Source organism: Phalacrocorax carbo (assembly GCF_963921805.1).
Source record: "Phalacrocorax carbo chromosome W unlocalized genomic scaffold, bPhaCar2.1 SUPER_W_unloc_2, whole genome shotgun sequence".
Lineage (NCBI taxonomy): Eukaryota > Metazoa > Chordata > Aves > Suliformes > Phalacrocoracidae > Phalacrocorax > Phalacrocorax carbo.
Genome location: NW_026990253.1, coordinates 139,484 through 153,491, shown reverse-complemented (window position 1 = coordinate 153,491; position 14,008 = coordinate 139,484). Strand labels below are relative to the sequence as shown.

At 45.5% G+C, this 14,008-nt stretch overlaps 2 protein-coding genes across 2 annotated transcripts in view; one reads left to right on the top strand and one right to left on the bottom strand.

Moving 5' to 3' along the window:
• Nucleotides 1-14,008, top strand: part of LOC135310846 (probable global transcription activator SNF2L2) — a 192,823-nt gene that overhangs the window by 42,690 nt on the left and 136,125 nt on the right. Inside the window, exon 5 of the mRNA XM_064439901.1 lies at nucleotides 685-934. Within this exon, the coding sequence (XP_064295971.1) occupies nucleotides 685-934 (250 nt within the window). The remainder of the gene's footprint in view (nucleotides 1-684; nucleotides 935-14,008) is intronic.
• The window catches only part of LOC135310847 (zinc finger and BTB domain-containing protein 5-like), a 214,788-nt gene that overhangs the window by 171,743 nt on the left and 29,037 nt on the right, over nucleotides 1-14,008 (bottom strand). The gene's annotated exons all lie outside the window — the stretch shown is intronic.

Sequence of the window (14,008 nt, the reverse complement as noted above, 5' to 3'; positions counted from 1 at the left end):
TCTCAGTGACTGTCTCACATCTGTGTGCATGAGTGACTTCCTGACTTGTTAGCGTACTGAAACCTGTGCTGTCATTGGCAGGTGCTATATTCATGTTAACTGATGAGTAGCTAACTTTCAAAATAGAATGCTATTAAAAAAAAGAATAATCAGATACCAAGTATTCCAGATACATAAATATAATTAATTGGGAGTTGGGGGCAAAATGGAAGCTATTGCTATTTGCCAGGTATATTTGAGTACTGTTGCTGAAATTTTAACACAGCTTATTGGTTCTCACAAATTGTTGTAAAAGCAGGCCTACTCATGCTTCTAGTCAAATTGTGACTGGATTCATCCTTGCAAGTGGTATAAGGACAATGAACATATGAAGAGGCAGAATTTGGTCCTGCACTTATATGAAACTAGTTCTAGAGGGCTCTTACTAATGCTAGATTTACTTAAAAACAGTGTGAATTAAAAAAAAAAAAAGAGGTGTTGTTCATAAATTGACATGCACTTTTATTATTTTTGGATCACTTTCTGCAATGTCTATTTAAGTTTGTTTCTCTGTAGGGAGGGAAACCTAGTATTTTTCCTGATAAGTTTGCATGTTTGTCTTAGCTTCATGTTTTGACCTAAAAAATCATCTTGGATTTTTTACTGCATTCCATATTTTGTGTTATCATGTTTCTTATGTTCTAGGCCAAGCCCCAGATATGAGTGTTCCCAATACACCACAAAAGCTCTCTGTACCACCTCCTAGCAGGAGGCCTTCTCCTGCCCCCGTTGCTTCCCAGCCTTCTGCAGCCATGCCTGGGCCCTCTGTACCACAGCCCACACCTGGACAGCCTTCACCTATTGTGCAGCTGCAGCAAAAACAGAATCGTATCAGCCCTATCCAGAAACCACAAGGATTGGATCCAATTGAAATACTCCAGGAACGTGAATATAGGTAAAAGCTGAATAACAGGATTTAAATGCATATGCTTATTTTTTACTTTCTCAGCGGACACTCTTGCAATCATCCCCTGTATTGTAGTAATCATAGTAATAGTTTAAATTGAGTTTCCATAGAGGGACCATGTCAAAAACAAGTACAGAGACATCAAACTGTAAAGCATGATTTAATTTCAGCCCCAGTTCTGAATTAGCAAAGCATATTGGTAGTATCATTGCAAACCAGCTTAACTTTAAAATGGCCTCAAGTACTTGGCTAGATTAGTGTGATATTTGGAAAGCTGCAAATAATCATAGCTATGAAATTAAAATCCTTGAAATCCACATGGAAACTATTTTAGTACAGAAAGTATTCAGAACCATAAACAAAAGGAAATTAGAAGAAAAAAAATGGCACTGAAAAGACTGAAGAATAAGTGGCCAAAGCAAAAACTAATTTTGTATAATGATAAATGGGTTGGCTGGACTACCAAAGAATAGTGAGAGTATTAAGTAGGTGAAAGTGAAGATTAAAAATAGGATACCAGGAAGTATGGTCCATGAATGTTGAGTTATACTCCTAAGTACCTTAATTAAAAGGTGATGAGTACCCAGTAATATTCCTAGTAACACATGGAGGATCTAATCTCTTATATTTTCTGTGGTTTGATAGAAACTGTTCCTTCCCCTTACTGAGACTATTATACAATTCCCCTTGAGGACTGGGGGAGGAGAAAGGTTGACTTATATCTAAAGTATGTCCCTGGTCATTGTCAGTGACCGGAAGCAGACTCCACAGAGTGCATTTGCTTGATTTGAAATGATAATGCCCCTTCTTGTTACTAAAACAATGAGGGTATAGGGGGAAAGTAGACAAAAGATGGTAATCTCACTGAAAACAGATTAAATGAATACTTGCTTTGTGAATGCGTTCTACCTTTTTAGATACTGGAGGGAGGGTAAGTGACATGAACTTTTATAGGATATCAAGCATTTCAGGAAGGGTATGGTGTAATATCCAGAAACCAGGCCTTGATCCAGCAAAACACTTGTGGTTTTTACATAAGAGCATGCTTAAGTGCTTTTCTGACTTATAGTTGTGGTTATTCTGTCAGTCTCATAATTTTCACCTTAGCATGGAACGGCTGTAGCTATTTTGGTGTGTAGAGTCATGATCTAACAGCTTTTTCAGAAAACATGTAGGATGCACCATAATACAGTTTCACTGTTGCTCTGAATGAGGGATCATAGTATTAACCTGAGCCAGCAATCATTTGGCCGGTATTGCATAAACTCATTTGTGACTGCTTCTGCCCTTCCAGCCCTGCTCCACTGCTGCACTGTTTGTGCCAAATTTTATTACTTTAGGATATGCATAAATGAGGGAAGAAGGGGAGTGAGGGACAGCAGAAAATAACTGAGGTAGATCTACTCAACTATGTAGAAATTGGTTGCAGTCACAGCCTATCCATTAGGTTCTAAGTAGCCTGATCTGGTTTGATCAGGTAAGATGCAAGTTTGAGTGGGATTCTGGAATAGTAGTATTGTTTTTGTAATGTCTGACTAGTAATTCAAGCTTTTAAAATATTGAGTGTTGTTGGGAATTTGTTTTGTTTCGTATACCAAGGTGCTTAGAACTTGTATAGGTCTTTTCGTTATTTAAACCTACATAAGTAACACCAAACTAAAGCTGTGAAAACAGCTTTTATGCTTTGGATGGTAATAGACTTAGCTTTAGTACAGGTAGAGTTAACATAACAGTATGAAGTATTCATGCCACCTTAATAAAATGGGAATAGAAGAAAGTTAATGTAAACATTTGCATCCTGAAAACCCAGTGAAGTTAGGAATATCTTTGAAAAAAAATACTGGATACTAAACAAGACAGCTCCTTTTTTTAATAACAGAAAGCATTTTACTATGAAATAATTTTTTTTAAAAATAAAAAAGGTGAATTATTCACATCTTCAAAAAAAAGATGCACGACGCTTCAACAAATCCCATAATTCAAACATCCAGACCAAAAGTTGAAATTTTGGCATATTGCCTCACTGTGGAGAAGTCTCTGCTTTAAATGTGATACCACAGTCTGCGGCCTTGAGCATGGTGTTTCTTGACTAAAGATGTGAAGTCTGCTGTGTCACGTTCACTTACTGCTAACTTATTTGCAATATAAGAAGTCACTTGCTGAGGTATTTGGCCATTCCTCTTTGTTCGTATGCACCCCCATAAGTGATTAATAGCTTGTTTTTGGGGGAGATGCATGTTTCTATACACTTTTCAATTTTTATGGATTGCTTATGTAGCATATATGTTAGAGCATGTCCTAGTTAGATGCAGGGCATCTCATCTCTCTCTCTCCCTCCTTTCCCATATCTGCCTAATGTCTATCTTGTCTCTCTTGTCTCCTCTATCCTCTCAGTCAGGGAAAGGAGTTCAGGAAGGAGACAAATTGAACAGGTTAATATCTGGATGCATAGCTGGTGCTGTACTCAAGGTTTTCGCTTCTATGATCATCACCTTTGAGAAGCTGGGTCTGTTGGGAGCTAATGGGATTCACCTGACCAAGTGGGGCAGGAGGGTCTTCGCCAGCAAGCTGTCCAGGCTTATAAGGAGACCTTTTAAGCAGACATAAGGAGAGCTTTAAACTAGATTTATAGGGGAAAAGGAATGGAGTTTTGGGTAACAGAAGAGCCAGGGGCTGCTGATGTATTAGGAACCAACAGGAAAACACCTGTGAAAAGCCACAAAGGAATTAAGGTATGTTACTCTAAAAAGGTGACACAGTTGACAGCCCAACTGAAGTGCCTCTATACCAATGCATGCAGCATGGGTAACAAGCAGGAGGAGCTGGAAGCCACTGTGCAGCTAGAAAGCTATGATCTAATTGCTGTTGCTGAAACATGATGGGATGAATCACATGACTGGAGCACTGCAATCGATGGCTATAAACTGTTCAGAAGGGACAGGCAAGGAAGGAAGGACAGGGGTGTTGCCCTCTATGTAAAAGAAAGGATTGACTGCATAGAGCTGTCTTCGAAAAACAGCAATAAACAGGCTGAGATCTTATGGGTAAAAAAGGAAAGCCAACAAAGGAAACCTCGTGGATGGTGTTTACTACAGGCCACCCAATCAAGGGGAGCCTGTTGACAAAGTGGTCTTATTTTAAGGAATCAAACACTTCTGTGGACCTGCACAAATATCTGTTGTTTTTAATGTAACTCTTCCTTGCCAGAAGAGTAAACCTTCTTGATTTGGTGTTCAATCAGTATGGAAAACCTTACTGACCTAATTCTGCTTTCATTTTCTGTTCTCTTGAGGACACTAAATGAGTCTTCTGCAGTTAATGCAGTATTACATAATTAGATAATTGCATAATTAACTCTATCCCAGCTAAAACCATGACAGTATCCACCCCTTATTCCATATCATTCGTGTCATGCTCAGGTCCCACACTATCCAATACAATTTCAATAATCCCTACCCGTCTTCTCATCCTTCAATAAAATATATAGATTTCATTTATCATTCCCCTAGTCTATGGACCACCCCTGTACAATGCCTGTGAAATGTCCATTGAGTTAATTTAGTCAATGACTTTGGGTCTCATCTATTGTAAGAGTATTTCAGAGAGGTGCTCTGTGTGGTGTTGGATTGTTGCATGCTGAAGTCAATCCTCGTTTCATCACCGCTGCACTGTTAGTCCTTGTTCTATCACTGCTGCACTTTGCTTGGTTCAATTGAAAGTTCATTTATTATTATTAATTGGGAGATTCCCACCATGATACCATTGATATGGCATATAGCAACCATAGTAGTGATGACATACAACATTATACAGCAATTAAAAGCATATTATTCAGTTCATTGGCTGTTTTCACCCAAAAACAAATCCCCTTGAGGTACACACCAGACTCCTCCATGCTCCCGCATCACCCACCAAGTGCACCCAGGTCCTCCAGCAAACACAATCCCACGAATGGGTTTGCCTTTGCCTGAGGCAGGAATAACCCAGACTGGTTTGCCCAACATATTTTTCACGTACACTCAGGGACTTCATCCCCTTCCACAGTACGTAAGGGTTCTGATTGGGCAGGGCCAGCTCAATTGGCAGATCCCCTCGTGTTGACTAGCCTGGTGGCTCTTGCTAAATGTGTATCCCAGTGTTTAAATGTTCCACCCCCATTGCTCTCAGTGTAGTTTTTAACAGTCCATTGTATCTTTTGATTTTCCCAGAGGCTGGTGCACGATAGGGGATGCGATACACCCACTTAATGCCGTGTTCTTTGGCCCAGCTGTCTGTTAGGTTGCTTTGTAAATGAGTGCCGTTGTCTGACTCAGTTCTCTCTGGGGTGCCATATCGCCACAGGACTTGTTTTTCAAGACCCAGGATACTGTGTCGGGCAGTGGCACGATGCACGGGATATGTTTCCAGCCAGCCGGTGGTTGTTTCTACCACTGTAAGCACATGGCGCTTGCCTTGGTGGGTTTGTGGGAATGTAATATAGTCAATTTGCCAGGCCTCCCCATATTTATATTTCAGCCATCGTCCCCCATACCACAGAGGCTTTACCCGCTTCGCTTGCTTGATTGCAGCGCATGTGTCACATTCGTGGATAACCTGTGCAATAGCATCCATGGTCGAGTCCACCCCTCGATCACGAGCCCACCTGTATGTTGCATCTCTCCCTTGATGGCCTGAGGTGTCATGGGCCCACCAAGCTAGAAATAATTCACCCCTATGTTGCCAGTCCAGATCCACCTCAGCCACTTCAATCTTAGCAGCCTGATCCACCTGCTGGTTGTTCCGATGTTCTTCAGTGGCCCAACTCTTGGGGACGTGAGCATCCACATGATGTACTTTCACAACCAGGTTTTCTACCCGGAGAGCAATATCTTGCCACAGTGTGGCAGCCCAGATGGGTTTGCCTCTACGCTGCCAGTTGCTTTGCTTCCACTGCTGTAGCCACCCCCACAGGGCGTTTGCCACCATCCATGAGTTTGCATACGAGGATGGTGCGCTCCATACAGACTTCTTCCACATGTGCGGCAATGTTTCCCTCCCCCTCAGTACCTGTTTCTCCAAGGCTATGGAGAATTATACATAGATTAACTGATGACAAAAGTAGAAATAACCCTACTGACACCACTTTGTACAAAGTGCACTTGCACATACATGACAGTAAGAATGCAATACTGTCATGATTTTAGCTGGGATAGAGTTAATTTTCTTCACTCTAGCTGGCATAGTGCTGTGCTTTGGACTTAGTACGAAAACAATGTTGATAACGCAAAAATGTTTTGGTTTTTGCTAGGTAGTGCTTATACTAGTCAAGCACTCTTCTAGCTTCCCATGCTCTGCCAGGTGCACAAGAAGCCGGGAGGGGGCACAGCTAAGAGAGCAGATTCAAACTGGCCAAAGGGATACTCTGTATCATGTAACATCATGCCCAGTATGCAAGGAGCTGGCTGGGGGAGGGAGGCAGCAGTTGCGGCTCGGGGACAGGCAGCGTTGGTCGGCGGGCGGTGAGCGGTTGTATCGTTTGTGTGTTTGTTTTTTTCCCTTTTCCCTTTTCCTTATATTATCATTATTGTTATTATAATAATCAAAATTATTATAATTATAATTTAATTCTAATTATTAAACTGTTCTTATCTCAACTCACAAGTTTTGGTTTTTGCTTTTGCTCTTCTGATTCTCTTCCTCCATCCCACAGGGGTAGGGGGAGTGAGCGAGCGGCTGTGTGGTTGTTTAGTTGCCGACTGAGGCTGAACCACGACAGTCCTTTTTGGCACCCAACATGGGGCCCGAAGGGTTGAGATAATGACAGTTGCTGATCACAGCATAGACTCTGTTCTCAATATTAGTTTATCCGATCTGCACCATGTTCTTGTATTTGCTGTGTCTGTTAGATTGGTGTTGGTTTCTGTGGTTTGTTGTGCTCTGCAGTGATCGGTGATGTTTTGCCTGGGAGAATTATTTTTAAAACATTGGCCTTGAGTTTTATTTGTTATTTGAAGTTTATATTGAAGCCATTACTGTACGTCGGGTACCACCTCATGGAGACAATTAGAAATTTTACCTTCTCCACTGAGAGTTTTTTTATGGAGGAAATACAGAATGGCACCTTAGCTACCATCTTCTATAATGCCTCCTCCTTCATTACAACAACTTTTCAGTATCTTGAACATCCTTGGGTAGTTAAGATATATCTGTTGGTATTGCTTTGGCAGACGGTGTCAGTTCTGTCTAAGGTTAATAAGCAAGTTAAGAATATCATCCAGAGATCTGCCCCAAGGCTCGATAGCTATGTGTGTCAGGGTATGTGGGATAGTATGTGAAAATGCCTAAGAGGGTGGGCACCCCCAGTGCTGTGGGACTTCACCCCTGAACAAGTGCAGAATCCTGAAAAAGTAGTAGAACATTTGGAGGAAGTATGTTGTCACCCTGGCAATTCCAAAAAGATACAAATCACTGCAACATGCTGGGGCCTGGCCCATGCCTATCAAGCCCTTTTTAACAATATTCAGTACCCCAAAGGGGAAGAGAAGGCCTCTGGATCTAAAAGGAGAAGGAAAGCGAAAAGCACCGCAGGCACTGAAACCACCAAGACAGATGCTGCGGCTACTCCAATCCTGGTGACAGGCACTGCGGCCACTCAAACCCCCATGACAGGCACTGCGGCTACTCCAACCCCAGTAAGAAGCGTTGCAGCTAAATCAGAGGACCAACCCGTACCAGTATCAGTCGTCCCTATACACAAGAAGAAATCTTGGAAGAGAAGGTCAACTTGTTTAGAAAGAGATGAAGAAGAAGCAGGACCATCATGAGGAGAGGAGGAGGAAGAGGAAGAATGTGTACAAGAAACGGAAACTACCCGATCCCTATCCTTGAGTGAGCTGCGGGATATGCAAAAAGATTTCGGGCATCATTCAGGTGAGCACATTGTCACCTGGCTGCTCCGATGCTGGGATAATGGGGCCAGCAGTCAGGAATTAGAGGGGAAGGAAACCAAACAACTGGGATCCCTTTCTGGGGAAGGGAGCGTTGACAAAGTGACTGGAAAAGGGAAAGAAGACCTCAGTTTCTGGAGGCGACTCCTGTCAGGTGTTAAAGGTACGGATTCAAGGAAGATACTGTCTTTTGCCTAGGAAAACGGATGATCATGGAGAAAGGTATCCAGTACTTTAGGGAACTAGCCATGCTTGAGGTGATTTATGGAGACCTACACAACCAACAGTCATCCAAAGATCCAGATGAAGCCGAGTGCACATGACCCATGTGGCGGAAGTTTGTATGGAGCGCACCATCCTCATACAAACTCAATGGTGGTAATGTCGTAGAGAGATGAGGAAGCACCAACAGTGGCAGAGGTGATTGATAGACTTCGGGACTATGATGCAAATGCCACTTCCGCCCTCGTCTCGGCTGTGGAGAAACTGTCCCAGAAGGTTCAGCAACTCAAAGTAAGCATCCCTTTTCTCAACAGAGAGGATACACACCACAGTTCACCCTGTGGTTCTACCTGCGTGACCAAGGGGAGGACATGAAGAAGTGAGATGAAAACCTACCTCGAACCTACAGGCACGAGTGCATGAACTGCAAAGAAAAACAGTCACTCAGTGGGGTTCTTCCAGGAAAGCTGCTGCTCCAGTTTCCAGTGAGCAAGTCCCCAGACAGAGGAGTAGAAACACTGATTTTATTTCTGACCTTAACAAAGGGATTTGTGTTTTGTATTTACAAGAAGTGAGTGATAAATACGATGATCAGAAATAGAGGGGCCTTGCCTCCAGCCAGGTGGAGGAAAGGGATAACTGGGTTTACTGGACTGTGTGGATCCGATGGCCTGGCACGTCCGACCCACAGAGGTAGAAAGCTTTAGCGGACACCGGCGCACAGTGCACCTTAATGCCATCAAACTATAAAGGGGCAGAACCCATTAGCATTGCTGGAGTGACAGGGGGATCCCAAGAGCTAACTGTATTGGAGGCCGAAGTGAGCCTAACTGGGAATGAGTGGCAAAAGCACCCCATTGTGACTGGCCCAGAGGCTCCGTCCATCCTTGGCATAGACTACCTCAGGAGAGGGTATTTCAAGGACCCAAAAGGTTACAAGTGGGGTTTTGGTGTAGCTGCCTTGGAGATGGAGGAAACTAAACAGCAGTCTACCTTGCCTGGCCTCTTGAAGGACCCTTCTGTGGTGGGGTTGCTGAAGGTCAAAGAACAACAGGTGCTGATTGCCACCACAACAGTGCACCGGCGGCAATATCGCACCAACAGAGACTCTCTGATCCCCATCCATAAACTCATTCACCAACTGAGGAGCCAAGGAGTGATCAGTAAGACCCACTCACCCTTTAACAGTCCCATATGGCCAGTCCGGAAGTCTAATGGAGAGTGGAGGCTAACAGTAGACTATCGTGGCCTGAATGAAGTCAGTCCACTGTTGAGTGCTGCTGTGCCAGACATGCTAGAAATTCAATACGAACTGGAGTCCAAGGCAGCCAAGTGGTATGCCACAATTGATACCGCTAATGCATTCCTCTCAATCCCTCTGGCAGCAGAGTGCAGGCCACAGTTTGCTTTCACATGGAGGAGCGTCCAGTACACCTGGAATCGACTGCCCCAGGGGTGGAAACACAGTCCTACCATTTGCCATGGACTGATTCAGACTGTACTGGAACAGGGAGAAGCTCCAGAACACCTTCAATACATTGATGACATCATCATGTGGGGCAACACAGTGGGAGAAGTTATTGAGAAAGGAGAGAAAATAGTCCAAATCCTTCTGAAAGCTGGTTTTGCCATAAAACAAAGTAAGGTCAAGGGACCCACACAAGAGATCCAGTTCTTAGGAATCAAATGGTAAGATGGACGTCGTCAGATCCCCATGGATGTGATGAACAAAATAGCAGCCATGTCTCCACCAACTAGCAAAAAGGAAACACAAGCTTTCTTGGGCATTGTGGGTTTTTGGAGAATGCATATTCCAGATTACAGTCTGATCGTAAGCCCTCTCTATCGATTGACCCGGAAAAAGAATGATTTCAAATGGGGCCCTGAGCAACGACAAGCCTTTGAAAAGATTAAACAGGAAACAGTTAATGCAGTAGCTCCTGGGCCATTCCGGGTAGGACAAGATGTAAATAATGTGCTCTACACCGAAGCCGGGGAGCATGGTCCTATGTGGAGCCTCTGGCAGAAAGCACTAGGGGAGACCCGAGGTCGACCCCTAGGGTTTTGGAGTCGGGGATACAGAGGGTCCGAAGGCTGCTATACTCCAACTGACAAAGAGATACTGGCAGCATATGAAGGGGTCTGAGCTGCTTCAGAAGTGGTTGGTACTGAGACACAGTTGCTCCTGGCACCCCGACTGCCAGTGCTGGGCTGGATGTTCAAAGGAAACGTCCCCTCTACACACCATGCAACTGATGCTACGTGGAGTAACTGGGTTGCACTGATCACCCAGCGGGCTTGAGTAGGAAACCCCAGTTGCCCAGGAATCTTGGAAGTGATTATGGACTGGCCAGAAGGCAAAGATTTTGGATTATCACCAGAGGAGGAGGTGACATGTGCCGAAGAAGCCCCACTCTATAACAAACTGCCAGAAGATGAAAAGCAGTATGCCCTGTTCACTGAAGGGTCCTGTTGTCTTGTGGGAAAGCACCAGAGATGGAAGGCTGCTGTATGGAGTCCTACACGACAAGTAGCAGAAACTGCTGAAGAAGAAGGTGAATCGAGCCAATTTGCAGAGGTAAAGGCCATCCAGCTGGCCTTAGACATTGCTGAATGGGAAAAGTGGCCAGTGCTCTATCTCTATACTGACTCCTGGATGGTGGCAAATGCCCTGTGGGGCTGGCTACAGCACTGGAAGCAGAGCAACTGGCAGCGTAGACGTAAGACCATCCAGGCTGCCACACTGTGGCAAGATATTGCTGCCCGGGTAGAGAACCTGGATGTGAAAGTACGTCATGTGGATGCTCACGTCCCCAATAGTCGGGCCACTGAAGAACATCGGAACAACCAGCAGGTGGATCAGGCTGCCAAGATTAAAGTGGCTGAGGTGGATCTGGACTGGCAACATAAGGGTGAACTATTTCTAGCTCGGTGAGCCCATGACACCTCAGGCCATCAAGGGAGAGATGCAACATACAGGTGGGCTCGTGATCGAGGGGTGGACTTGACCATGGATGCTATTGCACGAGGTATCCACGACTGTGAAACATGCGCTGCAATCAAGCAAGCAAAGTGGGTAAAGCCTCTGTGGTATGGGGGACGATGGCTGAAATATAAATATGGGGAGGCCTGGCAAATTGACTATATCACACTCCCACAAACCCACCAAGGCAAGCGCCATATGCTTACAGTGGTAGCAACAACGACCGGCTGGCTGGAAACATGTCCTGTCCCGTTCCACACACCACTGCCCGGAACACTATCCTGGGTCTCGAAAAACAAATCCTGTGGCGACATGGCACCCCAGAGAGAATTGAGTCAGACAATGGGACTCATTTCCGAAATAACCTCATAGACACCTGGGCCAAAGAGCATGGCATTGAGTGGGTGTATCACATCCCCTATCACGCACCAGCCTCTGGGAAAATTGAACGGTACAATGGACTGTTAAAAACTACTCTGAGAGCAATGCGGGGTGGAACATTCAAGCACTGGGATACACATTTAGCAAAAGCCATGTGGTTAGTCAACACGAGGGGATCTGCCAGGCGAGCTGGCCCTGCCCAATCGGAATCCTTACGTACTGTGGAATGGAATAGAATCCCTGTAGTGCACGTGAAAAATATGTTGGGCAAAACAGTCTGGGTTATTCCTGCCTCATGCAAAGGCAAACCCATTCGTGGGATTGTGTTTGCTGGAGGACCTGGGTGCACTTGGTGGGTGATGCGGGAGGATGGAGAAATCCAATGTGTGCCTCAACGGGATTTTATTTTGGGTGAAAACAATGAACTGAATGGCACAATGCAAACTGCTATATAATATTGTATGTCATCTCTGTGTTGTATCAACGATATCAGAGTACGAGCCTCCCAATCCATGGAAGATAAACTATGAAACAAGCAAAGTACAACAGTGATGGAATGATGACTGACTCAGAACGCAGCAACCCAACACAACACACACCATCCCTCCCACCCTGAAAGACTGATACGACACATGGAGCCCAGAGTCATGGACTGGGTGAACTCAATGGACATTTTAATGGACATTTTACAGGGAAAGTCCATGAACTAAGGGAATGTTGTCTGTGTATAATGTTAAAGGATGGGAAGGGGAGGGGTGGTGGTGGGTGAGGTTGTATTGGATGGTATGGGACCTGGGCATGGTGTAAATGGTATGGAATAAGGGGTGGAGAATGTGCTGGTTTTGGCTGAGAAGGGGTTAATTCTCCTGCCTGTGGTGGGGGGTCAGCTGCCCTTCCAGCTTCCCGCACTCTGCCATGTGGTGGGGGGCTGGGAGGGGCAGGGCCATGGTGGGGGTGGCTGACCCCGACTGGCCAATGGCATGTTCATTCCATACCATGTGACACCATGACCAGTATATTGAGGGGGGCAGTTTGCAGCTCGGGGGTGGAGCGGCATCGGGTTGGGGTGTGGTGAGCGGCTGCGTCGCATGCGGTTTGTTTCGGTGGTTTGTTCCCCCTCCCCCCTCCCTTCCCCCCTCCCACAGGGTTTTGCGCCTCTTCTTGTTCTCCTTTACAATACATTTCTGTTGTTGTTTCTTTTAATTTTAATTATTAAACTGTTCTTATCCCAACCCAGGAGCTTTACCCTTCTGATTCTCTCCCCCATCTACCGGTGGGGGAGTGAGCGAGCGACTGTGTGGGGCTGAGCTGCCGGATAAACCACGACACAGAAGGATTTGGATTATTTTCTTCCCTTTCTCAAAAACTACTTCTGCTGTGTTGCCCCACACGATGATGTCATCAATGTATTGAAGGTGTTCGGGAGGTACACCTTGTTCCAAACCATTATGGATCAGTCCATGGCAAATGGTAGGACTGTCTTTCCACCCCTGGGGCAGTCGATTCCAGGTGTACTGGACGCCCCTCCATGTGAAAGCAAACTGTGGCCTGCACTCTGCTGCCAGAGGGATGGAGAAGAATGCATTAGCAATATCAATTGTGGCATACCACTTGGCTGCCTTGGACTGCAGTTCATATTGTAGTTCTAGCATGTCTGGCACAGCAGCACTCAGTGGTGACATCACTTCGTTCAGGCCATGATAGCCTCTGTAAGCTTCCACTCTCCTTTAGATTTCCACACTCGCCATATGGGACTGTTAAAGGGTGATTGGGTCTTACTGATCACTCCTTGGCTCTCCAGTCGACGAATGAGCTTATGGATGGGGATCAGAGAGTCTCTGTTGGTGCGATATTGCCGCCGGTGCACTGTTGTGGTGGCAATCAGCACCTGTTGTTCTTTGACCTTCAGCAACCCCACCACAGAAGGGTCCTTCAAGAGGCCAGGCAAGGTAGACAGCTGTTTAGTTTCCTCCATCTCCAAGGCAGCTACACCAAAAGCCCACCTGTACCCTTTTGGGTCCTTGAAATACCCTCTCCTGAGGTAGTCTATGCCAAGGATGGACGGAGCCTCTGGGCCAGTCACAATGGGGTGCTTTTGCCACTCATTCCCAGTTAGGCTCACTTTGGCCTCCAATACAGTTAGCTCTTGGGATCCCCCTGTCACTCCAGCAATGCTAATGGGTTCTGCCCCTTTATAGTTTGATGGCATTAGGGTGCACTGTGCGCCAGTGTCCACTAAAGCTTTCTACCTCTGTGGGTCGGACGTGCCAGGCCATCGGATCCACACAGTCTAGTAAGCCCGGTTATCCCTTTCCTCCACCCGGCTGGAGGCAGGGCCCCTCTAGTCCTGATCATGGCAGTCATGACTCATTTCCTGTAAATGTGAATCAGGACTCCCTCTATTAGGCTTAGAAATAAAATCAGTGCTTCTACTCCTATGTCTGGGGTATTGCTTACTGGAAACTGGAGCAGCAGCTCTCCTGGAGAAACTTCCCTGAGTGATTGTTTTCCATTGCAGCTCACGTACCCGTGCCTCTAGGGTCGAGGTAG